The 26,782-nt window shown below is 38.2% G+C and overlaps 1 protein-coding gene across 2 annotated transcripts; it reads right to left on the reverse strand.

The window, feature by feature from the left end:
• TIMMDC1 (translocase of inner mitochondrial membrane domain containing 1) lies at window positions 1–25,113 on the reverse strand. Of its 2 annotated transcripts, none has more exons than XM_036851231.1 (7): window positions 24,685–25,113; window positions 22,091–22,256; window positions 19,397–19,485; window positions 18,896–18,963; window positions 7,369–7,447; window positions 3,992–4,102; window positions 1–1,754 (listed from the first exon to the last, which is right to left on the reverse strand). In XM_036851231.1, exons 1-7 carry the CDS (start codon window positions 24,876–24,878, stop codon window positions 1,604–1,606), a joined length of 858 nt encoding a protein of 285 aa, XP_036707126.1. In that variant the 5' UTR covers window positions 24,879–25,113; the 3' UTR covers window positions 1–1,603. The 2 variants fall into 2 exon arrangements, with proteins under 2 accessions (XP_036707126.1, XP_036707127.1); XM_036851232.1 differs by having other exon boundaries at window positions 24,644–24,862.
• Between the last annotated feature and the right edge of the window lie 1,669 nt (window positions 25,114–26,782).

Consider the following 26,782-nt stretch of genomic DNA (forward strand, 5'->3'; position numbering starts at 1 on the left):
CAGAGGTACACTTTTAAATGGTTGCTCATAGAACAAAATTACAAGAATTTAAACAAACAAACAGCAACCAAAAAAAAAAACCACACCAGGAATTGCCACATTTAGTTAAGATTCATAATCCTTGGACATGATCAAAAGGAGACCTCTAGAAGTAACCACAAAACAGTACAAACCTAAGAGACAGCTTACTTGTACTTTAAATAAATTATAGTAAATTATTGCTTATTACATTTAATAAATGTGTTACTACTATTTTTTCAAGGAGTAGTATTTTTTACTTTTATTATTCTGATATTTTTGTGATATGAATAAAATTATTTTAAAACCAACCATATAATTTTATAAGTTGAAGGATTTAATCTCAATGTGGTTGTGAATAAAACAATAAACAGATTGACTAAGTGCCAATTTGTCAGCAATTTATGAATTGGATAATTAAGAAAAACATGCTTTTGGGAGTGTGGCAATAATATGTAAATCATGGTGAAAATGTGCTGGTGCGTATCCTTTTAACTGCTAATACCTGTTGTTAGATAATGCCCTGTGTGCCGCAGCATTGTGCTATGTTTTACAAACATCGTTTCATTTAATACTCATTCTGAAGTGGATACTGTTTCACTTGACAGATGAGAAAACTTGAGACTTAAAGTAAAATGGCTTGGCTGCAGGTCACATGGCTGCGAAGCTCCAGGGCTGAGATTCCAAGCCAGTTGTTCTGCCTCCAGAGCTCATGGCTTTAGCCCCTACTCTAGGCTGCTTCACAAACCCTGCTCACGTGAACAACAGTATTTTCATAGTAGGAACCAAGAGGTCTAACCCCAAAACAAAGCACTAGCAGTTTTTTCCTCTCAGTACACTCAATTCAGTCATTCTCACCTCTCATTTAGTAAAAGTTATAATCTGCAGGGCGGCTTCCTTCTCAGGCAGCAAGCTCCTGGAGTGTAGAGACAGTGTATCTGTTCTGAGTAAGTCTTGTATACTACAGCAGAGATACTTTGTCAGCATTACTGAGAGAGGAAACAAGGTCGGGTTGTTTCTTTAATAATGCTTACCTACTTCCTTTTTGTTAAGTTTTATATTATTTTAAATGGCACAGGAACCATCTTTGATTTTTATTAAGACAGAACCAAACACGACTACACATTTAGGTCCTTACTGTTTCTAGGACTCAAGGGCACAAGGGTTTCACAGACCATCTGCCTTACCTGGTTCCTTCCTCTCCTTCTCCTAGTGATCCCTGCAGTACTCTTTTAAAGGGCTACAAGAATAAATTTACAACCTGTACAATTCAACTTTAATCTTTTGGGAAATCTTAATTTACTATTGTATAATCCAGGGAAAAGAAATCTATATTGATCAATCAATATAGATATAATGTCAAATATATAGATCAATGTAGATACAAGTATGTACTTAAATTTAAGGATGAGTAAAGTAAGAGTACAATAGCCCAATTCTTGGTTAAAAAAAAAAGTAAGAGCAAGTCACTGCCACTACAGATGCTAATGCTTACATCCGTCAGCAGTCCAATCAACTGGCATTCAATGGACATGGCGACATAGCTCCTTTCAACTCTCTAATGAGTTTTAAGTCCAGAGCATGTTCAGTCTTTGTTTTGTTTACCTGCTGACGAAGGGTTTCTAGGAAGATTTAGCAGTGCTTCAATTTTCTTAGCATCGTCCTTGGATCGATTTTTCTGTAAATTACTTTCAATTTCTTCAGGGAGGAGCTCAGTAAAGTGTAGTCTGGTTTTCCTGTAATCAAAGAACAAGAAGCATATATCAAGTACTGCTCTATTTCTTTGGTTTTTAGAGAGAATTTTTTTTAGAAAGATAGTGTTTGTCTTATACTCCCTTACAACTTGTGAGCAAACATTGCTCCTTGCACTTCAAATACAATGACTTTCTTCTCTCTCCTAACCTGTTCCACTTACAAGCCAGCCAGGAGTCTCACATTACCAACGTGGACATTGCCAGGGCAGTAGCTCTGATCCTTAAGATATTCCAGAGTTCTCGAAGGGGTGACATGCAGTTGCTGAAGCACCCTGAGCTAAGGTGTGAGCCTCGAAACCAATCTGTCCTCTTGCCCTCAGGGCCCAGGGGGGATGTGAAACCCCCTGCCACTCTGTTAAACTCTCTGTTGACAGACCTTGTGGGACATGCACAAAGGTTATAACATTGGTAATCTCAGTACGGAAAAGTCACATAGGGCAACACTACAGACGTATATTTACTAGGAGTTAAAAAATCTAATTTCCAAATAACAGATCAGTTCTTTCTCCAAGTCAACTATTAGTGTCTTCCTTTCTTTAAGTGATTATCAGGGTCACCTATGACTTTCTTCTCAACTCTTCATAACCAGATTTGACCATATCTTCTTTCATAGCTCTATGGAAAATACAGCCAATGTTCTGTATTTTCTGCTCACTATGTCAATTTTCTAGATTCTCACTTTGTTGATTTCTCTATACTGTAGTTATTTTCAAGCAAAGAAGCAGACATGTAAAAGGTTCTTAACTATTTATTAACTGTCCTCAGAAATACCACATATATATTATATATATATGTATATATATATAAATAACCTATACACTTCTGACACTATTTCCTTTCCAGTTGTTGTTTTTACCCATTCTTGAGGTTTTCCATCTCTAAATAACTGACCAACTTCTCTAGTTTTTTTTTTCTGGTTTCCTTTTTTTCTGATTGGAATACAATTATTATTTGTTCATATTTTTCCAAATGTTAATTCTTCTATAACTTCCTATATCAGATTCAAATAACCAGATATTTTCCTTACTTTTCCAACTCCTTTCTCAAAGATTCCTTTTTAAAAAAGAAGTCTCTTAGGACACCTAAAGGGCTAGAAATAAGCTAATACTTTCATGCTTTTAACTCTCCATAATATCAAATTTTATGTTGGCATTCAGAATTTTAAGTACTTTATCCTAGAACCTAAAGAGCTGCATATCTCACTCACCTTCTTACTATGGAGAAGAAGACCGAACAAAACAAACGTATGTTGAACACTGTGGTGTGATTCTGCCCTTAGAACAGCTGAGAAAACTGAGTGCTTGAAGTTAAGGAAAACATCTACGGTCACAGAATTAATCAATAGTCTAGCTGGGATTTAAGGTTTGTTTTCAAGGTTTCATTGGCTCTAAAATCAATGCTTTTTCTCCTATAGCACCTGTCCTTGGACAACAGATCTACAGATATTAAGAATTTACGTGTGTGTGTCTGTGTGTGTGTCTGTGTGTGTGTGTGTGTGTAGCACAAATGGAAGTTTCAAATAAAACCATGGGAAAAAGAAGACTGCTTATCTACCAAACTACCAAAGTAGCAGCAGCAGATGTCATCTTAGTGGCCAGGAAGCAGAACCATGAGAATCATTTGTACCAAAGTGCTAGATGGCAGCCTATTATGATGATCTTAAAAAGAATTAGCATTTAGTCTGTTATTGCTGGACCCCAAGGAGTGACTAGATAAACAGGTGACAGTCTGTATCGTTCTCAGTGGCATCTAGTCCATGAACAGCCACTATATCTACCTAATGCCTATTGCGTCCACAGCAAGAAGTAGAATCTTTGAATGTGGAGGCCTAACCTGCTCAGTATTGTTCATAGACGTATGTGTAAACAAGGATATCATCTTTTAAATAAAGCCAAGTAAAGCTCACTCATTGCTGTTTATTTCCTTTAGGTAATTTCCTATGCAGTGAAAAACACAGGAAAAGAAAAAATATGCAACCAAATGAGATTTACAACATTTTAACTTAAAAAAAATGTATCTAAGGAAAGATTCTCAATTAGTGTCTTTCAGTTTTCCATTCTCCTTAATTAAAAAGGATTAAAAGACCAGGTAAGGTGCCAGGTGAAGGACTCAGTAAACAGACTCTTTGAACTGAGTGGCAATTTAGAGAACTTATTTCAGAGGGCACCACTGTCCACGGATAGGAAAGCCAGACACCCCAGTCTTAACATGCTCCTTACCGCTCTTCCAGTTTCAGCTCCTGGAGTGCTTTTCGATCCTTCTGTTTTCTCTCCTGAACTGTCTCACCACAGTACTTCTGAAGTGCCATCAACAGGCTTCCTATAGGAGTGCTGAGGGGGAGGCAGAGGGAATGCTTAGGAGAAAGAGCTTTAACCACGCGAAATATGAGTGTCTCTGCTAAGGTGTGAGCAGCACCAAACGAGCCACTTGGTCACTGACAGGTACAGGAACATTTGATAATTAAAGTGTCCTTGTCAAATAAAAAAATATTAAGATAATTTCCTTCCTGGTCTGAACAATAGGAAAAACAATCATTGCAACTTCCTAAATTTAACTGGTATAAAAACAACAGGTCTATAAATTGGCTCTGATTTTTATCATGAATGATAAATAAACCGGGAAAAAATATATTTATGACAAGTTCTAGTAAATAGCTTTATACTGAAGGTTTCTCGGAAATGAAATTAATACCAGGAATGGTGCCAGAGCCCCTTAAGGGACAAGAAATGTGGAGGGTATTGAGGGAAGGATGCTACTGGCTTTTGGGGCTGAAGCCGCCAAAACATCCTAAAATTCAAGAGTCTGGCACAACTGTCTCGCCCAGAATGCCAACAGTTATCCATTGAGAAACTGATTTAGATAATAATTATTACAGTAACGAAGAGGGTTTGGTTCACGTTTTCAAAGAGAAGTTTTTGACTCTGACACAACTTAAATTCCTTCTGGTTACAACTTAAGTTGTAACCACATTTTAGAAATTATTTTTGCTAGGTGGAAATGTTCATTGATGATGAATGGATAAAGAAAATGTGGTACTGTATATACAATGGAATATTATGCAGTCCTAAAAAGGAAGATCCTGTCACATGCTGCAACATGGATAAACCTTGAGGACATTATGCTAAGCGAAACAGGCCAGTTACAAAAGGACAAATATTATATGATTCCACTAATAAGAAGCACCTAGAGTAGTCAAAATCACAGAAACAGAAAGTACAAAGGTGGTTGCCAGAGACTGTGGGGTGGGAGAAGGGAGAATTAGTGTTTAATGGGTACAGAGTTTCAGTTTTGCAAGGCGAAAAAGTTCTAGAGATCTGTTGCACAACAATGTGGATATAGTTAACATTACTGAACTGTACACTTAAAAGTGGTTAAGATGGTAATTTTTATGTTATGTGTTTTTTTTTAACCTCAATAAAAAATATTTTTGCGGCTAATTTCAGCAATTTTTCCCTTCAAACCAAGCTGGTATATTAACAATACAACAAAAACATCAGCAATAGATTATAATATGTTGAATTTTAAAACAATTTTTTAATTAAAAAAAAAAGAATACATAAAGTTACAGTGTTTCCTCCCCAAAGTGGGGTAGAAAAAGGGAGGGTAAGGGAGAAAGAACTCTTCTATTCAGATAAATGCCAACTAATAAAAACAGAAGAAATGACAGAACTAGCAAATCAACACTTCGCAACTTTTACAATAACTGATTACATTAGGGATCATCAATGGATCATTGAAACCACTAGAAGAAAGACATCTGGAGAACGGGCTATTTACACAGTCTCACCCCACAGATTCCTTATTAAGCACAATGGGAAAAAGATACCTTTGCAGTGGAGAAATTTAGTAGATACCAAATGTGGTAGGCAGAATTCTAAAATAGCCCCCCAAAATTTCCTGCCCTAATTTCTCAACTATGAATATATGATGAAATATTATGCCCATGATTAAATTGTTACATGGCAAAATGGATTTTACAGATGTACTTAAGGTTACTGATCAGTTGAATTTGAGTTAATCAAAAAAGAGATTATCTGGGTGAACCCTTTGCAAGGAGAGAGTTTTTTCCAGTTGGTGGCAGAATGGAAGTCAGAGAGATTAGAAGTATGAGAAGGATTCCACATGCTGGTTGCTGGTTTGAACATGGAGGGGGCACGTGAGAAGGAATGTGGATGTCTCTAGGAACAAGGTGGTGCCAGCCAGCCAGCCAGCCAGGAAACGGGGACTTCAGGCCTACAGCCACAGGGTTCTGTCAACAACCTGAATTTTATAGAAACAAATTCTTCCCACAGAGCCTCCAGGTAAGAACCTGCCTGGCCAACACTTTGATTTTGGCCTTCTGAATACTAAGCAGAGAACCCATCTGAGCCTACCCAGACTTCTGACCTACAGAAAAGTGATATTGGGTTGGCCAAAAAGTTCATTTGCATTTTTCTGTAAGATGTTATGGAAAAACCCAAACAAACTTTTTGACCAACCCCATATAATAAATGCGTGGTGTCTGAAGCTTCTGAGTTTGTAGTGATTTGTTACACAGCAACAGAAAACTAATACACCAAGTTAACATCACTTACAATGGGTGACATAATATGTCTCTTGATGTGATACACTGAGAAGGACACAACCTCACCTATGTTGTATTCTTGGTGAAAACATTAAACCTAAATCTAATCATGAGGGGATAATCAAACAAAATTGAGACATATTCTGGGCGAAAAAAAGGCAGTGGAACTGTTTTAGCTTAAAGGAATCTAAAGAGACATAACAACGAAATGTAACAATTAGATCCTGGATTTTAAAAAATTATATATATTTTAAAAATCAAAAAAAAAGTATATATATATGGCATTATTGTAATAACTGAGGAATTCTGAATATGGACCCTATCTTAAACAGTATTCAATCAATCAATGCTAAATTATTTATTGTGATAATTGTATTGTGATATCATTGGAGAATGTTCTTCATCCTGGGAAATACATGCTGATGTATTTAGGGCTGAAGAATTATGAGGTCTAAAATACTTCAAATGGTTTAACCAAAAGAAAAAAAAATAGAAAAGGAAATATACACATGTCCCACATATAAACAGAGAGGTAGAAAACAAATATGGAAAAATGTTAACAACTGGTGAATCTAAGTAAAGGATTATATGAGTTATATGGGTGTTCAGTGTTCAATTCACTCAAGTTTTCTACAGGTTTGAAATGTTTCAAAGTAAAAAGTTGGAGAAGAAAATTCTTAAAGTTTATTAAAGTAAACAAACAAAACCTAACCCCAAATTTTTTTATAGAATGTGCTTGTTAACTGTTTCTTATTCCTTTTTCCTGCTGCTTATAAGTACCTTTGCTCAAACCTCAAATAGTTTCAGGTGTTAGAGATATTTAAACAGTTTTTATCCAGTGAAAACTAGAAGTAAAATTAACAACTGGGGTACAATCAGAATTGGACAGTCAAAGCTACTGCTAATACAAGACTAGAGACATTTTATAGGCTCTAAGTATTAAATTTGTTCTTTAGAAATGATTGCAATTTTTAACAGAGAAGGCATTAATGAAATTATACTAATTTAGAATCAAACCATGTTAACACTTACCCCAGCAAGGCTCCAATTATGCCACCAGCTACCAAGCCATGCAGGCCTAAGTTTATTCTAAAAAGACTTCCAGTGATAGCTATTTTAAAAGAAACAAAGGGCAATATTAAATCATCTTTAAACACCAGAGTTCCATTTAAAAATGTTCCTCCATAAGAAGGACATAAATCTCCAAGTAAGCTTTTTGAACCCAACATAAATATACCACCACAACCTAGATTTCCTGAATCTAAAAGGCCAATACAGCCAGCTTCTCATCCACTCTGCAGGTTCAAATGAAGAGACGTTCCTTTTACAAACAGAATTGCTCAGTCGGTTCTATGGACCCAGCCTCTTCTCATTCTGCTTCATTTTTGCCAACCTCGCCTTAAAAATCTGTTATTTCTTCACTTCCACCTCTTTCATTTCTTCCTTCTTTAAGGAAAGTTTTCCCCAAATAAATAACAAAACCTTCACTAGCCCCTGCAGTTCATGTCCTCCCCCAGCCTCACCTTTCTGTACTGCTACGCTACACCTCTCAAGCAGGCCTGCAAGTGGGCAGTTGGCCTACAACGCCACCTGGTGGCCGGGGCATAGGTCCTCTTTCCTTCCCACTAAGACTGTACACCCAAGATGTCCATTCATTTTCCTCTTTCACTACGTACAACACAACGAATGACACTTCAGGTGGTAACAATTTTAAAATTAACATTTGAGGTTTATAATTCTTATTTAAGTGCTACATATTCATTGTTTTAACTTTTCTAAATTAAAAAAAAAATTTCAAATGATATGAAGTTGTTTGTAATACCCTATTATTATTTTATAGACTATGCATTTAGAGCATCCAGCATACCCAGTTATCCAATTCTTTAACCTTTTTTTTTTTTTTTAATATTTTGGCTGTGCTGCGCAGCATGTGGGATCATAGTTCCCCGACCAGGGATCAAAACCCACGCCCCCTACATTGGAAGTGCGGAGTCTTAACTGCTGGACCGCCAGGGAAGTCCCCGTCTTTTCTAAATTTTTAAATTAACAAGAACAAAAATCACCTTTAATTCCATTATCCAGAGACAGCAAAAAATCTGGTCTTTTTTTCTAGGCTTCTTATCCAAACAAAATATTTTTTAAAAACCTATTAGGGGGCTTCCCTGGTGGCGCAGTGGTTGAGAATCTGCCTGCCAATGCAGGGTTCGAGCCCTGGTCTGGGAGGATCCCGCATGCCGCGGAGCGGCTGGGCCCGTGAGCCACAATTGCTGAGCCTGCGCGTCTGGAGCCTGTGCTCCGCAACAAGAGAGGCCACGATAGTGAGAGGCCCGCGCACCGCGATGAGGAGTGGCCCCCACTTGCCGCAACTGGAGAAAGCCCTCGCACAGAAGCGAAGACCCAACACAGCCATAAAATAAATAAATAAATAAATAAATAAACCCAAAAAAAAAAAAAAAAAAAAAAAGTGAGGCAATAAGTTTAAAAAAAAAAAAACAAAACCTATTAGAATAGCCAAACTCTGGAACACTGACAACATCAAATGCTGGTGAGGATATGAAGCAATAGACACTTGCATTCATTCCTGGTGGGAATGCAGAATGGTAATGTTACTTTGGAAGACTGGTAGTTTCTTATGAAACTAACATACTCTTACTATACCATCCAGCAATGACATAAGAGTTGAAAACTTGTCTACAAATACCTGCACACAGGTGTTTATAGCAACTGTGTTCATAATCATCAAAACATGGAAGCAACCAAGATGTCCTCAACAGGTGATGGAAAAATAAACTGTGGTACATCCAGAAAAAGAACATTATTCAGCGCTAAATAGAAATGAGCTATCAACTCATGAAAAGACATGGAGGAATCTTAAATGCATATTATTAAGTAAAAGAAGCCAATCCGAAAAAGCTACATATTGTATGATTCCAACTATACAACATTTTGGAAAAGGCAAAACTATGGAGATAGTTAAAAAGATCAATGGTTGCCAGGGGTTGAGAGTGGAGCATGGGGATCAACAGGCAGAGCACAGATTTTTAGGGGGGAAAATACTTTTTATGATACCATAATGGTGGACATATGTCATTATACATTTCCCCAAACCCATAGAATGTAAAACACCAAGTGTGAACCCTAAGGTAAAGAGGACTTTGGGTGATAATGTATCAATTTAGGTTCTTCAATTGTAACAAATGTACTGGGATGTTAATAGCCGGAGAGACTATGTGTATGCAGCAGGGAGGAAGTATATGGCAAATGTTTTATCTTCTGCCCAATTTTGCTGTGAACCTAAACTGCTCTAAAAAACTGTTTATTAAAAAGGGGGTCAGGGGCTTCCCTCGTGGCGCAGTGGCTGAGTCTGCCTGCCAATGCAGGGGACACAGTTTCGAGCTCTGGTCTGGGAAGATCCTACATGCCTCGGAGCAACTAAACCCGTGCGCCACAACTACTGAGCCTGCACTCTGGAGCCCGTGAGCCACAACTACTGACCCCAGACGCCTAGAGCCCGTGCTCCACAAAAGAGAAGCCACAATGAGAAGTCCACGCACTGCAATGAAGAGTAGCCCCTGCTTGCCGCAACTAGAGAAGGCCCGTGTGCAGTAATGAAGACTCAACGCAGCCAAAAATAAATAAGTAAATAAATAAATAAATTTATTAAAAAAGGGGGGTGGTGGAGGACGAGTGGTGGGGTTTAGAAGCTGCCAGAAGCCAAACATAAAAAATGGAGTCACACTCTTTGTTACACAGGACCATATTTCTGTGAACAGTCTTTTTCAATCTGGATTTTTTTCTTTCTTTTTCTTGCCTGAATGCACTGGCTAAAGTCTCCAGTATAATGCTAAATACAAGTGTATTCATCTACTTGTCTTGTTCTCAATCTTAAGGAAATCATTCAGTCTTTCACCATTAAATATGATGTTAGCTGTTGTTCATAGATAATCTTTATCAAGTTAAAGAAGGTCCCTTTTAATCCTAGTTTGTTTTTATCATGAATGTTGAACTTTTGTCAAATGCATTTTCAAACTAAACTTTAATTCCTTAAATAAGTTCCACTTGGTCATGGTTATAATCTTTACTCGTTGCTGGATTTGGTTACTAATATTTTGTTAAGGATTTTTGTGTATATACTCTTGAGGGATAGTGATCTGTAGTTTAGTTGTCTATCTTCATCTGGCTTTGGCATTAGGAAAATATTAATAGCCAGGGAAGCCATCTGGTCCTGGACTTTGTGAAAAGATTTTAATTAAATATTTAGTTTATCAATTTGTTATAGGGCTATAGGGATTTTCTATTTCTTCTTGAGCAAATTTTGGTAATTTGTATCTTTTTTTTTCCCCTTGGTCAGTCTTGCTAAAGGATTGTCTATTTTGTTGCTCTTTTCAAAGAACCAACTTCTGGTTTCATTGATTTTTCTCTTGATTTCATTGAGTGTCATTCTAATTCTATTATTTCCTTCTGCCTGCTTACTTTAGGTTTATTTTGCTCTTCATTTTCCAGTTTTTAAAGGTGGAAGCTTAGATTATTCATATGAGATCTTTCTTATTTTAATTTGACTACACTTCATAATTTTTTCTTTTTTTTTTTTCCGCACTGTGGCACGCGAGATCTTAGTTCCCTGACCAGGGATCGAACCTGCACCCCCTGCATTGGATGTGCGGAGTCTTAACCACTGGACCACCAGGGAAGTCCCTGCACCTCATAAATTTTAATATAATGTGCTTTCATTTTCATCCAGCTCAAAATATTTTAAATTTACCTTGTGATTACTCCTTGGTTTACTTATGAATGTGTTGTTTAATTTCCAAATATTTGTGATTTTCCCCCAATTTCTTTTTAGTTTAATTCCATTGAGGACAGAGAACATACTTTGTGAGATTTCAATCCTTTTAAATTTATTGAGACTTGTTTTATAGCCTTGCATATATGGTCTAGCTTAGAGAATGTCCCCTGTGCACTTGAAAAGAATGAAAATCCTGCTATTGCTGGGTAGAGTGTTCTAGAGATGTTACTGTGTCATGTAGATTGATAAGTGTTCAAGTCTTCTATATCCTTGTTGATTTTCCCTCTAGTTGTTCTATCCATTATTAAAAGTGGAGTATTAAAGTCTCCAGCTACTGTAAAAGTCTCCGGCAACTGATTGAGTTGTCTATTTCTCCTCTCAATTCAAAGTGTTTGCTTCATGTATTTTGGAGCTCTGTTGTTAGATGCGTATTTTTCTAAATGTTGTATCTTCTTGGTGGATTGTCCCTTTTAACATTATAAAATGTCCTTCTTTGTCTTCTAGCACTTTTGTCTTAAAGTCTATTTTGCCTGATACTAGTATAGTCACTCAAGCTCTTTTTCTTACTGTTTGCACAGTATATCTTTGTCCATCTTTTTATGTTCAACTAATTTGTTCCTTTAAACCTAAAATATGTCTCTTGTAGACAGCATATAGTTGGATCCTTTTTAAAATACAGTTGGACAATCCCTACTGATTGGAATGTTTAATCCATTCATGTTTTAATGTTTTTATTGATATGGTTAGATTTAGATCTGCCATTTTGCTATTTGTTTTCTATATTATCTAATTCCTTTTTGACCTTGTTACTATTTTTTAAAGTTACTATCTTATTATGTGCTTTAGGGATTATACTATGCATCTTATCACAGTCTACTTCAGATCAGTACTAATTCCAGTAAAATGTAGAAACATTGTTCTAATACAGCTCCACTCCTCTCCCTTCTTTGTGCTATTATTGTCATTGTTCTAATACAGCTCCACTCCTCTCCCTTCTTTGTGCTATTATTGTCATTTATGTTATGCATATATGTTTAAAAACAACAATACAATGTTATTATTTTATACAACCATATGTATTTTAATAGGGTTAAATGGTTGTGTAAAATAATAATAAAAACAGTTAAGAAAAGAAAGTGGAAACAACAGATTCACAAACTCTTTCAGATTAACCCATGTATTTACCATTTCTAGTAATTTTCATTTCTTCCTGTGGAGCCAAGTAACTATTTGGTGTCATTTCATTGCTCCAATATAAGTCCATTCCTTCCTCCTCTTTTGTGCTATTAACATAACACATAGCTTTAAATGTTATATGTCCAACACTTCAATTTTATTATTATGTAACTTTTTTAGATCAGTTAAGAGAAGAAAATATGTATTTATACTGCCTTCAAGAATTACTTATATAATTATCTTTATCAATGCTCTTCATGTAGAATCAAGTTACCATATGATATCACTTCCTTTCAGCCTGAAGAACTTCCTTTAATGTTTTTGTAAGGTGGGTCTGCTAGCAATGAATTCTCTTCATTCATCTGCCAACGTCTTTTGCCTTTAATTTTGTAGGATGGTTTGCTAGATATAGAATTACTGATTGACAGTTTATTCCTTTCAGCACTTAGTCATCCTACTGCCTTCTGGCTTCCACTGTTCTGATGAGAAGTCAGCTGTTAATTTTATTGGGTATTCCAGTATGAGTTGTTTTTTTTCTTGTTGCTTTCATGATTTTTCTCTATCTTTCAACAGTGTAACTACTATATGTCCAAGTGTGAATCTGTTCATGTTTATTCTTCTTGGAGTTTGTTGAGATTCTTGGATGTGTAGATTAATGTTTTTCATCAAACTTGGGAAGTCTGTGGCCATAATTTCCTAAAATACTTTTTCTTCCCTTTTCTTTCTTTCCTCTCCATTATCTATGTGTTAGTATTCTTGATTGTGTCCCACAGATCTCTGAGGCTCTGTTCATTTGTCTTCATTTTAAAAAATTCTGTCCTTGATAAAAGATAATCTATATTGATCTATCTTCAACATCACTGATTCTCTTATGCTCTCTCAAATCAGCTGTTGAGCGCCTCCTCTCCAGTGAATTTTTAATTTCCATTATTGTATTTATCAACTCCAGAATATTCATTTGATTCTTTTTTAAATAATTTCTATCTTTATTGATATTTTCTAGGTGAGTAATTGTCATCACACTTTTAATTCTTTTAAAATGGCTTGAAGTCTTTTGTCTGCTATGTCCAATAGATGGCCTCTGTCAGAGACATACCCAATGACTGCTTCTTTTTACGTCTCCTGTTTTTGTATATTGTGTGACATTTTGTGTGTGTGTGTGTGTGTGTGTGTGACATTTTTGTTGTTTTTGAAAACCAGGCATTTTAGGTAATAAATTATAGCAACACTGGAGTTGGAACATCTCCCTACCCAGGGGCATGGCTGTGGTTCTTTGCTTATGTAGTGATTTGCCTGTACCAATTCTGTGGAGTCTTTGTTTTTTGTTGTTGTTGTTTTTGTAGAGTGCAGCCACAGAAGTCTCTACTCAGTTTTTATTTTTATGTTTGGCTTCCTAGGAATCATACCAGCTTGGTAGTCAGTCAATGATTTGTCAGAGGTTGTGATTACACATCTTAAGCCAGTAAGGCTGCTACCTTTTGCCAGTGGATCTGTCTGTGGCTTGAAGAATGCACTCAAGGTTTAGGCAGTTTATAAATCCTTTCTGGCTTTTACTTTCTGTGTTCATGAGGCCTCACAATTAACCAAAGATAAGTAGTTTGCTAGGGCCCTTACCAGTCTCTCCTGAGTGTGCTTACACATACAGGTAACTTTCTGGAGTTCTGAGGATTAGTAAGATCTTACTAAAGTCCTCTTTGGCTTTCTTGTTCCCTGGACATCCCTGGTAAGATTCTGCCTCATCTGCCAGTCTATTGCTTGCCCCAAACAACATCAAAGCCTCAGGTTAGCTGTGTGATACTGTCCTTCCTTAACTGTTTGCTATTGTTTTCAGCAACACCCTTAGGCATGGAATTTTCTGTGCTCTGCTCCATATCAAGTCAGTCACCTCAAACAGCAGAAGTGTTGTTCCTCCCAGCCTGCCCTGCCCTGCCCTGGTGGAACTTCTACATCATGGAGCTGGGTGTTAGGAGGTGGAACCAGCCCCAAGCTGAAACACTACAGACTACTCCCACTGTCCTTACTGAGATTCAGTAGAAATTCTTGAATAAATGCTTCTCAATTTGTTGTGTGCCTCTGGTCAATTCTCAGAATCTTTAAATGGTTGCTTTTGATAATTTTGTCCAGTTTTATTATTACTTTTGAGGGAGAGGATTTGCCAAGCTCCTTACTGAGGCATTCTAGATGTTGAATATACTTTTATGAATGTCCAGACCAATGCCAAATAATACTGGTAAGGGAAGACATCCTTACCTGAGTCTGACTTCAGGATAAATTAGTGTTATACCATTAATTTTTTAAAAATTAATTAATTTATTTATTTTTGGCTGTGTTGGGTCTTCGTTTCTGTGCGAGGGCTTTCTCTAGTTGTGGCAAGTGGGGGCCACTCTTCATCGCGGTGCGAGGGCCTCTCACTATCGTGGCCTCTCTTGTTGCGGAGCACAGGCTCCAGACGTGCAGGCTCAGTAGTTGTGGCTCACGGGCCTAGTTGCTCCGCGGCACGTGGGATCTTCCCAGACCAGGGCTCGAACCCGTGTCCCCTGCATTGGCAGGCAGATTCTCAACCACTGCGCCACCAGGGAAGCCCTATACCATTAATTTTAATGTTGGTTGCTGGTTTGAGATAAAAATATATATTGTATCAGATATATTTTTCTATTTTTATTTTACTAATATTTACATTCAATCAAGAAACCTTTATTCTACCCTGCTATATGTTAAACAATTGTGAACTAAAAGACAAACACTTTCTCTGAATTCAAGTAAGTCGTCTAGTAGGGAAGCAAAACAAGTAAACAGCTACAACATAGTGTTATAAATGCTTTGATAAAACTGTTTACAGTGAACTGTGAGAACACAGGAGAAAGGTACCTAAGATAGGAAAATGTGAGCTAGGAGAACCCTCTAGGGAAGCTGAAGCTGACAGATAAAGTGAAACTTGAAAGACAGGTTAAGTATAGAGCTGAATGAAATTAGTTGTGGGAGTTGGAAGGTGGATTCAAGCAAGAATTCTTGTAAAGCAAGAATATGCTGGGTTTGAGAAATCCAAGTAGATTATAAGTTTTGGGCAAGAGTGGTGCATGGAGGTCAGGTCAAGAATCGACACTAGAGTGATGGGAAACAATGGAAGAATCTGAAGCAGAAAAGTGTTAAAATCTTATTCATATTTCAAAAAAGTCAGGTAACAGTAGAGGTGAAGCAAACCAAGATTAGAAACAGGGAAGACCTGTAGTAGCAGTGGGAACAAAGAGCAGGTGAGAGAGTCCCTATATATTTAAGGAATAAGACTGATAGAACTAGGGCTTCCCTGGTGGCACAGTGGTTAAGAATCAGCCTGCCAATGCAGGGGACACAGGTTCAATCCCTGGTCTGGGAAGATCCCACATGACGGGGAGAAACTAAGCCCGTGTGCCACAACTACTGAGCCTGTGCTCTAGAGCCTGCGAGCCACAACTATTGAGCTCACGTGCCACAACTACAGACGCCCACACACCTAGAACCCACGCTCAACAAAAGAAGCCACCGCAATGAAGCCCGCTCACTGCAACTAGAGAAAGCCCGCGCACAGCAACGTAGACCCAACGCAGCCAAAAATAAATAAATAAAATAAATAAATTTTTTATAAAAAAAAAAGACTGATAGAACTAGAAGTCTGGAAAGGGGAAATAAAGGGCAGAACCACATCATTAACTGATTTCCAGTTTTGGAATTTAACAGATGACAGAGAACATGTAACAGGAGTAAATTTGCAAGTAGGGGCAGAAAGACAAGAGTTTGGTTCGGATATAGGCACTTGAGCCTACAGAATATCCATGTAAAAATGTTCACAAGTTAAAACAGGGCAAGTTCTAGCTGCTACAATGCTATTAATGCCTATTTCTAGTTTTTTATTTTTAAATGTTTTCATTAAAACGTTAAGCTCAAATTACGTATATGTGCGTTTGCCTGTGTGTGTATACATAGAGAAAGAAAGAGTGCACCCAAAATAAAAGAGAGCACAAGTGATAAAGCAAATGGGCTAAAATGTTAACAATAACTGGGAATTCCCTGGTGGTCCAGTGGTTAGGACTCTGTGCTTTCACTGCCGAGGATCCAGGTTCATTCCCTTATCGGGGAACTAAGATCCTGCAAGCCATGCAGCTGGGTGGGGGGGGTGGGGGGGTGGGGGGGTGGGGGTGGAGTTAAAAAAAAATGTTAATAACTAATATCAGTACTAAAGGGTATTGCTCATGGTGTTCCTTGTATTTTATTTTTGCAACTTTCCATAAGCTTGAAGTTATTTCCAAATAAAAAGTAAAAAACTGTTATGTGCAGTATATGTATGTTTTTGTATGTGAGAGAATGTACATGAATTAGTGAGTGTTTGCATGTATATGCAGTAAACTTCATTTACATTTCTGGAAATGTACTGGATTTGTACTGGAAATGTAACGAAAATGTTCAACACTTTTTTTTTTTTTGAAACATTCATTTTAAAGAGGGCATTATCTACCAGAGGCAGAGAGCTTTAAAATAAAATCCAATCTCTTACATGAAAAATCTGGCTCCTTTCTACTTCACCTTACCAATCTCATCTCAAGCCATTCTTTCCCTTATTCACTATGTTCCAGTCATATCATCCTGCATTTGAGAAACCTTAGAGCCTTCACCCTTGACGTTCTCGCTGCCTAGGCTACTCTTCGTTGCAAGCCTTGCTCCTTCCCATTCTTCAGGTATCAGCTTAAATGTCACCTCCTTAGAAAGGTCTTCTCCAGTATGGTACTGGCACAAAAACAGAAATATAGATCAATGGAACAGGATAGAAAGCCCAGAGATAAACTCACACACATAGAGTCACCTTATCTTTGATAAAGGAGGCAAGAATATACAATGGAGAAAAGACAGCCTCTTCAATAAGTGGTGCTGGGGAAACTGGACAGCTACATGTAAAAGAATGAAATTAGAACACTCCCTAACACCATACACAAAAATAAACTCAAAATGGATTAAAGACCTAAATGTAAGGCCAGACACTATCAAACTCTTTGGGAAAAACATAGGCAGAACACTCCATGACATAAATCACAGCAAGATCCTTTTTGACCTACCTCCTAGAGAAATGGAAATAAAAACAAAAATAAACAAATAGGACCTAATGAAACTTAAAAGCTTTTGCACAGCAAAGGAAACCAAAAACAAGATGAAAAGACAACCCTCAGAATGGGAGAAAATATTTGCAAATGAATCATTGGACAAAGGATTAATCTCCAAAATATACAAGCAGCTCATGCAGCTCAATATCAAAAAAACAAACAACCCAATCCAAAAATGGGCAGAGACCTAAATAGACATCTCTCCAAAGAAGATATACAGATTGCCAACAAACACATGAAAGGATGCTCAACATCACTAATCATTAGAGAAATGCAAATCAAAACTACAATGAGGTATCACCTCACACTGGTCAGAATGGCCATCATCAAAAAATCTACAAACAATAAATGCTGGAGAGGGTGTGGAGAAAAGGGAAACCTCTTGCACTGTTGGTGGGAATGTAAATTGATACAGCTACTATTGAGAATAGTATGGAGGTTCCTTAAAAAACTGAAAATAGAACAACCATACGACCCAGCAATCCCACTACTGGGCATATACCCTGAGAAAACCATAATTCAAAAAGAGTCATATACCACAATGTTCATTGCAGCTCTATTTACAATAGCCAGGACATGAAAGCAACCTAAGTGTCCATCGACAGATGAATGGATAAAGAAGATATGGCACATATATACAATGGAATATTACTCAGCCATAAAAAGAAACGAAATTGAGTTATTTGTAGTGAGGTGGATGGACCCAGAGACTGTCATACAGAGTGAAGTAAATCAGAAAGAGAAAAACAAATACCATATGCTAACACATATGTATGGAATCTAAAAAAAAAAAAGGTTCTGAAGAACCTAGGGGCAGGACAGGAATAAAGACACAGACATAGAGAATGGACTTGAGGACACTGGGAGGGGAAGGGTAAGCTGGGATGAAGTGAGACAGTGGCATGGACATATATACACTACCAAATGTAAAATAGATAGCTAGTGGGAAGCAGCTGCATAGCACAGGGAGATCAGCTCGGTGCTTTGTGGCCACCTAGAGGGGTGGGATAGGGAGGGTGGGAGGGAGACGCAAGAGGGAGGAGATATGGGGATGTATGTATATGTATAGCTGATTCATTTTGTTATACAGCAGAACTAACACACCATTGTAAAGCAATTATACTCCAATAAAGACGTTTAAAAAAAAAAAAGAAGAAAGGTCTTCTCGATCACCCTGTCCACATTAGATCCCCCTGCCCCACCTATTTGTTACTTTCTATCTTAGCAACGTGTTTTTTCCCATCCACATTAGATGATAAAACTCAATGAAGGCAAAGACCTTATCTGTTTTGTTCAACAAGTACACCAAGGACCAAGCACAACGTTTTCCATACATTTTGCATGAATGTTGAATAAGATGTGATGAGAAGCCAACCAAAGAATTCAGTAGCCATGACTTATAAGTCCTTACATATTTCCTAAACCATATTTGAGATTGAAAAATGTAAACAAAACAAAAATGTCTTACCTCCTGCAATGACAAAATGGCTTAGGGCATTTTTATTTCGGTACACATTTAGACCAGTGTTCACTGTACTGAGAAGAAGGGAGGAGGAGGAAAACATAATTTAAAGCATATCTCATTTACCTTCTTGACTGTAACTTTCACTAAAGTGATACGTATTAGTTTAGAAGAGCCTACTATGTCAATCCCTGGTGCTAGTCTAGGCTCCTTCAGTGTGTTTCAGATTGCTAATATGCCAATAAGCAACAGAACGTAAAGAAGAGTTCTGCAGAATTCCTCTGACTTAGCAACCCTGTATCTATTTTGATATTAGCTGGCAGACCTTCATCCATGCATACAAAAGTACAACTGAACCAATCTTTTAGGTAAATAGATAACAGTTCTTAAGAAAAAGGTATCATGAATCACTTTTATATGGGCGTTCAAATTTTATAATTCCACTGCTCAAAATATGTGCTCTTAAAAGAATACCCAAGACCGTTCATCACAATTCAGAGAACTTACTTGAATATAGTTACAAACATGGCCGTTCTCCAACTCCAGCGCCAGCCGTACCGGATGAAGCCTCGTGTGGCAGCACGATGTGCAGATTGCTAAAGTTAATAAAGAGGCTGTGAGGTTCTGAGACACCTTGACACTTTCCCTACTTTAAAAATGTGGTGGAGGAATGTCAGCTAGGCATTAAGTAGGGAGACCTAAACACATAGAAACAATAGGAAAATGTCTAGAAATATCATTCTTTAAGTACTGAAACTTAAGTGAAAATGCCATGTACATCGTATTCTATCAGGAGGTGTAAAAGGAACTAAGAGATGCAGTGTCAAACAAGTAATCCATCAATTAAGTAGCAACTAAGAATCTATATAACAAACACTATGACAGACCTAAAATCAGTATTAGACATATTTTTTTTCAAGAAATTGTGGGGAAAAGAAAAACACAAAATAAAGAAGCAGCACAGAGTAAACTGTAAAGGGTAAGGATTAAAGTAATACAGATGTGCAGGAAAGGAGGAAAGGAAGAAAAAAAAACTTAATCTTTACTGACCACCTTCTATGTAAAAATTGTTAACATATTACCTCATTTAATCTTTACATTTTCTTCAAGCAGGTGTTTTAGTTTTAACTAAAACATAGAGAGGAAGTTTTTCTCAGCCAATAAGGAATAAAGTCAGAACTGGAAGTTAGGTTGTCTGTTTCCACAACTCATTTTCACTAGACCACAATGAAGCAAGTCTGGCATAATATCATGAGGGTGAAGCCAAGATTTTTAAAGAATGTGACAGAATCCCTAAGTGTACTCTTAACTACTATATGATATTGGGCAAATCAAAACCTCTCTGAAAGGTATATCAGTGCGAACTCATGGGTTTTAATAAATGGGTAGATAAATATAGAAATAGATATAGAAATGTGCATGAATGTGTATATAAGTCACACACACATACATACACATACACATTTCCTAACTCTGCCTAGAGCCTAGAAGCCATGATACCTCAGTAGCAGTGAGCATACCTAGCACTAGAACTTGGTTTTTAAATACCATTTTCAAAGAAACTATAGCTCCTTGGTGAAATGGGCTTATGCCAGGGCTGGTGCTTAAAAAGTAAAAGATGGACCAGAAACACCCTGCTGTGCCTTTTAGAAAGTAAAGGCGTGCTCAAAGAGTAATGGGGACATATCAAAAGGACACAGGAGCTAGCGTTAAGGGGCTCCAATGGTCCAAATCCAGGCCAATTTGAGTATCAAAATAAATGATGATAATGGATTATAAAACTACAGAATAAAATAAGAATCCATGAGCCCACACTGAATAAATAAATTATAAATAGACAAATAAATAAATAGAGGGAAAGTGAAAGCTCTTCCTTACAGCAGAATACTAACCAATAAATATAAATGGAATGATGGAATTAGAAAATGGCCATTTGGCAACCACCACAGTAATAACTGCTTTAGGCAAAAATCAGCATTGAATACTAAAACTAGAGGCTAGAAATTTGATGAAAAATAGGATACTGGCATAGTCTCAAAGTAGCTAATAAGTATTCATAAGACACTTATTAATTACAAAGAGAAAAAAACAGTAATTTTACAGCGGATAAACCTGGCAGGGACCATCTTAACCAAGTGACTAAAGTAAGCATAACCAGTTGAGGGACAAATAGATATCTTGTGCTTCTTATCCTTACTTACTGAGGAATACAACATCAGTTCTAGGGTATTCCTGCGAAAACACGTAAGTGAAATCTAATCACAAGAAAACATCAAACATCCAAGCTGAGGGACATTCTATAAAATAAATGGACCATGGTCTTAAAAAATATCGAAGTCATGAAAGTCAAAGAACAACAGAAAAATTGTTCCAGATTAAAGGAGACTGACTAGAGAGGCATGACAGGCAAATGCAACACCTGATCCAGTATTAGATCCCGGACCAGAAAAAAAATTTTTTAATGAATTGTTTACTTTTAAAATAAATTATATTAGTGGGACAACTAGCAAAATTTACATAAAGTCCATAGGTAAGATAACAGTACTCTGTAAGTGTTAATGTCTTGCTCTGCATAATAATATTGTGGTTATGTAAGAAAATGTCTTTGTTTTTAGGAAATGCATGCTGAAGCACTCATTGTGTCTATAACTTACTCCCAAGCAGTTCACAACAATATAATAGTATGCCTTATACAGAGAGAGAATAAGAAAGCAAATGTCGTAAAATTTTAACATTTGGAGAATCTGATTGAAAGGTATACAGGAATTCTTTGTATAGTCAGCCCTCTGTATCCTCAGATTTGGAACCTGAGGATGTGGAATCATGAATATGGGGGGTCTATGGTACTGTGCCTTTTTATACAAAAGACTTGAGCATTTTCAGGTTTTGGTATCCGCAGGAGTCCTTGGATCCCAATCCCCCTTGGATACTGTGGGACACTGGTACTACTTTTGCAACTTCTAAGTCTGACACAATTTCAAAAAAAAAGCCTCAAAAAACAAGTGGTGATCAGTTCTGAAGATAAGAAAAGTGGTCTGAGGAGGCTTGTGTATGCACTTTAGCATTAGTACTTCCATTGTTGTCAAGTACAGACTTTGTTTCCTAAACCTTCTCAACCCTACCACCTAACTAGATGACTAAGTGTAAAAGGAACAGCTAAATTGGCGTGCCCTCAAATACTATTAGAACACCAGTACATACCACTGCATCAAGCTGGTTGTGGTAAATTTCTGCTTGGCTCTGCTCAATATAGTGCTGTTTAGCATGAATAAAAGCTGGTATACCCCCATATGCCCAGCCAATGATGCCTGCTGAAATTGCCGCCTTGTAAATATCCTGAAGTTCTTTTGACGTTCTCTGCTGTTCACTAAAACATCAAAAAGACAGTGTTGTTTGGGATTAGTTTATGCATACTGCTCTCTTCAAAAGACAGTATGATCAGAATTATCCTAAATGCTAAAAGGGCTACTTTTCATGATGGGCAGAACCAGTTAAATCTTCTGATGAATTAAATAATTATATTACAAGTAGCTCAAATCTCAGCCAAAACTAATCTCTGTTTTCAGAAATTAAGCTAGTGGTTATTCTTGGGAAGGCAGTGACAGGGAAGGGGCACCAGGGGGGGATTCTGGGATGCTGTTAACAGTCTTGGGGCTGCATACACAGCTATGTTTGGTTTGTGAAAAGTCACTGACTGGTATACTTATGTACATTTTTCTAGATGCATACTATACTCCAATAAAAAGGTTTTTTTTTTAAGGTTATTTTATTTGATGACTATTACAGCTCTACTATATCCCTGTAAACAGAAAGAATTTGTGAACTGGATGTACAGATCAATATTTCCCTTTTTGAATTTTTAGATAACTTTTGGAAATTACACGAGCTTATGAGATTTTAGGACAACATAGGCCAGAATGAATTCCTAGATGTAAAAAAAAAAAACCAAAACTTTATCTTTCTGAGTATTTAATTTTTATGGCTCAGATGGGCCTGTACTATTAAAGACCATTGAATAAGAAAGCTCACTATGCAGTGGGCAACACAGACAAATCTAAAATAACAGGGAAAAACTACCATTTCATCCAATCTATTACTCTCAAAAGCATAAGAAACCAGAACCCATACTGGAGCTTCCAAGATGTCCTCTGGAAATTGCTCTAAGAAATAGCTAAGTTTGTAAGTTTAAGTTTGTAAGTGTTCAGTTACTATAAATAATGGCCCTCGTACATAAGTAAACTACTAAATGTTAATTTTTTACATTACTAACTTGCTTTCTTCAGAGGCTGTACAAGTGTTTAATTCTAATTGCCAATAACAACCACTACATTGTTGAAATCAGAATCAGTAAGTTTTTATAGTTCCTGCATATACAAGAGAGAAACCTAAATAAAATCTCTTAGGAAACTAACTCCTCTTTCAAGAGGAAAAACTGCTATAAGCTGAACTTTATATTTTATCTTTTATAATGAATAAGGACCAAAAACATTTACATAAAAACTGGTAGAACTCAGAAAAGAGTAAATGTAAAAGAGCTTAAGATTTAACAAGCCAGGAAATGCATATGCTTTCCTCTTTCTCATCCTCTGAAAAATTCCATGACATAGGTGATATTTTTCTTCATTTTATCGATAGACGCTCTAAGAAGTTACACGATTGGCCCTAAGAGCTAATGAACGGTGAACAAACAAGGCACAGTGGCGGAAAGGACCTGGCCTATAAGTAACAGCAATGGGGTTGTGGTTCTGGTTCTGTCATCCACTGCTAAGTGACCTGCAGCCAGAACACAACCGCTCTGAACCTAGGTTTCCTCACCCATGACATGGAAGGGAGAATGAAAGTCACACTAAATTATCTTCCAAATCTCTTTCAGCTCATCATTCTGTTGTTTATAAAGCTGATCAAAATAACACTTTCCTGTTGTGTACTACACAGGATCGTTCACAGGTATCTCAAATTTTGGAACGACCAATGAGAAGGGCGGCCTCGGTATCTTTAAAATGAGATGATGAAACTAAATAAAGTAATTAAATACAATTCCACCAGCTCCCCTGCCCTACCTCAGCAACATAATAAAACTTAAATGTTAATTTATCCACTTGATAACACAGTGTAGTATATGGTAAAGTACTTCATGAGAGGACTAACTTTTCACCAGTAAGTGATGAATTTTTAAAAAAATGATGAAATTAACTAATTATCCTGAGGTTTCCATTAAAGTTAGTTCAAAGGCTTATTTATTCTTTATTGTGAAACATCCTGATTTGTGAATCCAGCTAATATCTTTTCTTTTATAAACTGATGAGATAACAGTTGTTACTATTTTTTATATATTCCTTATTGGCAGAATAAAAATTTTACAACTCTCTGTTATCTCTCCAACCTCCACTTTTATGGCGAGGAGGAGGGCTGCTGTTCATGAAAATTTGGGATCAAGTGAAACATGAAAAAGAATACTGGAGTGGAGTCCTGCAGATGTTGGTTCTAGGATCACTAAGTAGCTTGGTTCAATTCTTCTAATCTGTAAAATCGGGGGATTACGCTAAAACTATAGTCCCTAAAACTCCTAAAAGCTCTGACTTTCAGTTAGTCTCACCCTTACCACCTGAAAACCGGTCTGTCAATCAACAGAACTACCAAATGGCAATGTTAGGATACAAACTTGGAATACAAATATTAGAACCCTAAGTCCCGTAAAAATAAATCCCACCACCCTGGGGTCCTTCGCCCTAGATGACCCAGGCAGCAGGTCACCTCCTTCGCAGCCCCTCCCCACAGACAGTAGGCACTTTTACTCTTTGACAAACAGCTCTCGGAGGCGGTCCCATCCGGATTCCGGGTATTGGGGTTCTGGGACGTAGGAAGGCAGCTTCTGGTCTTCCACAAGAGCCTTGGGATCGGCGGCCACAGCTTCGGCAGCAAAGACCCGAGGGAAAGGACTCAGCGCCCTGCAGAGGAAGCTCCGGGGCGCCGGCGGCCGCACCTCCATGGCCCTCTGCGAACCTGCCGACAGACACTCGCTTGGGCGCTCAGGGAGCCAAGGCCTCCCGGAGGCGCCGTGGGAGAAGAAAGAGGATAACTGCAAGAAGGAGTGGACGAGTACCCGTACACTAGGCCCGAGCTAATTCGCGGCCGTACCCGCCGCCACACCGCTTGACAGACTTGCCTTCAGTGCCGGGCCTCACTTTGGAGGACCTTCGACACACGAGACAGGAAGTCCCGCCCCAACGAGGGCAAAAGCCAAAAGAGGAGCAAGGGCGGAGCCGGAGCCGAACACACTTCCGGTTGGAGGCGGGACGGACCTCTGCGGTGCCGGGCCGGTCCGCCGGAAGTGAGGTGGCGGCGAGTAGACACGCTCAGCGCCCTGTGGCCCCGCCTCCGGCGTCTTCTGCCTGGCCTTCCTGCGCCAAGAAAACGGGGGTGTTGGGCAGTTTGCAGGCGGTGAGACGTGTTTGGAAGGTAAAGTAGGTTAGCGTATTTAAAACGGCAGAAACCCCATGTAGGTGAAGAAAGTGCAGTGTTCACTACAAGTGGAGTACGGAAAGGGGAAGGCAAATTTGCGCAAATACAAGCCCAGCTAACCCTGTCACGGACTCCCGGGCTGGGTGGGGTCCATTCTGGTTTTCGGAAAGGACCGAGGCATTGAAGAGGGGTCTTGGTGCCAGTTTCCCCGAGATTTCCAGAACACTTTTTAAAGAAATAGGCCCTGGGCTTCACAAGATGGGTTTTACTCCCCTTAGTTCGTATGCCTACTGTTTCTCGAAAGGCAGGACAATTTCTGGAATTTCTACCAGGCGTTTGCTTGATAGTCCAGCAATAATTTCCCGTCACTCAGTCTCCACTAACATGTGCTTCAAAGTATAGGTTTTATTAAAATGCACGCATTTAAAATATTCTCAAACTGGTTTGTGTAATTCACTTAATCTTTGCTAGCAACCAAATATAGTCACATGTTCTCTTTGCCAATCCCTACCCATCCTTGATTCCTTTCTAGGTGTAATTAGAAATCGTTACACTCTTTAGTAGGATACAGTAAATAGAGTTCTGGAATTTGATAGCTGGAATTCTATAGATAAGGCCCAGGAAGTGACTGATAAGAGTGACTAGCTGAGTCAGTCACGGCGCCAGGAAGATCTCTCTGGTGTCTGGGAGACAGGATTAGATTTAGTTCGCAACGTAACATTTACTATATTGCATCATGATTTCTTATTTGCTATGTGTCTCAGTAGACTAACTTTGAGGTCAGAGACCGTTTATATTCATCTATTTCCAGTACCTATCATGGCTGGCACATAGGTTGTCCAATAAAGAATTCAGATCCCCTGACTCCTGGCTCTGGCTCCAGGTTGCTGCCTACCCCATACAGGCGGAGGTGGGCACCAGGATAAAGTCCCAAGGCCTGAAAGCCCAAGGAAATGGCTGTCCAGTCTGTCTAGTCTACATGTGGAAAATCTAAATGCTTAAGATGACCCCAGAATCATTCTGCGATGAGGAGAACTTTGAATTGGAGGGTGGGAGTGTTGGGCAGTTATTACTGAAATCATTTATATACAACTCAAATGTCCCCCCACTACTTTACAGATACAGATGAGGTTATGTTAACGGGCACATTTTGCTAACTCCGTAGCTGGCTTCTCATTTGGGTAACTAAGCCTCATTTGTAAGGTTCCCTTTGCCATCTGGTCGCTCAAGAAGTCTGCAGACCCTAGGCCCCGCTCACACTTTTGCTGCTATTCCATCTCAGCTCCTCAGACGACTGCTCTGTCAACCTCCCACTCTCCTGCTGCTCCAAGCCCCTGGGGCTTACCTTCCTTTACCACTATGAAAATACTCTCCATGCTCTGTGGTCTGCCTTTTTGAAGGGTCTCAGAGCAACACTAAGCCAAAAGGTGT

This window comes from Balaenoptera musculus, chromosome 4 (genome assembly GCF_009873245.2).
Source record: "Balaenoptera musculus isolate JJ_BM4_2016_0621 chromosome 4, mBalMus1.pri.v3, whole genome shotgun sequence".
Taxonomy (NCBI): domain Eukaryota; kingdom Metazoa; phylum Chordata; class Mammalia; order Artiodactyla; family Balaenopteridae; genus Balaenoptera; species Balaenoptera musculus.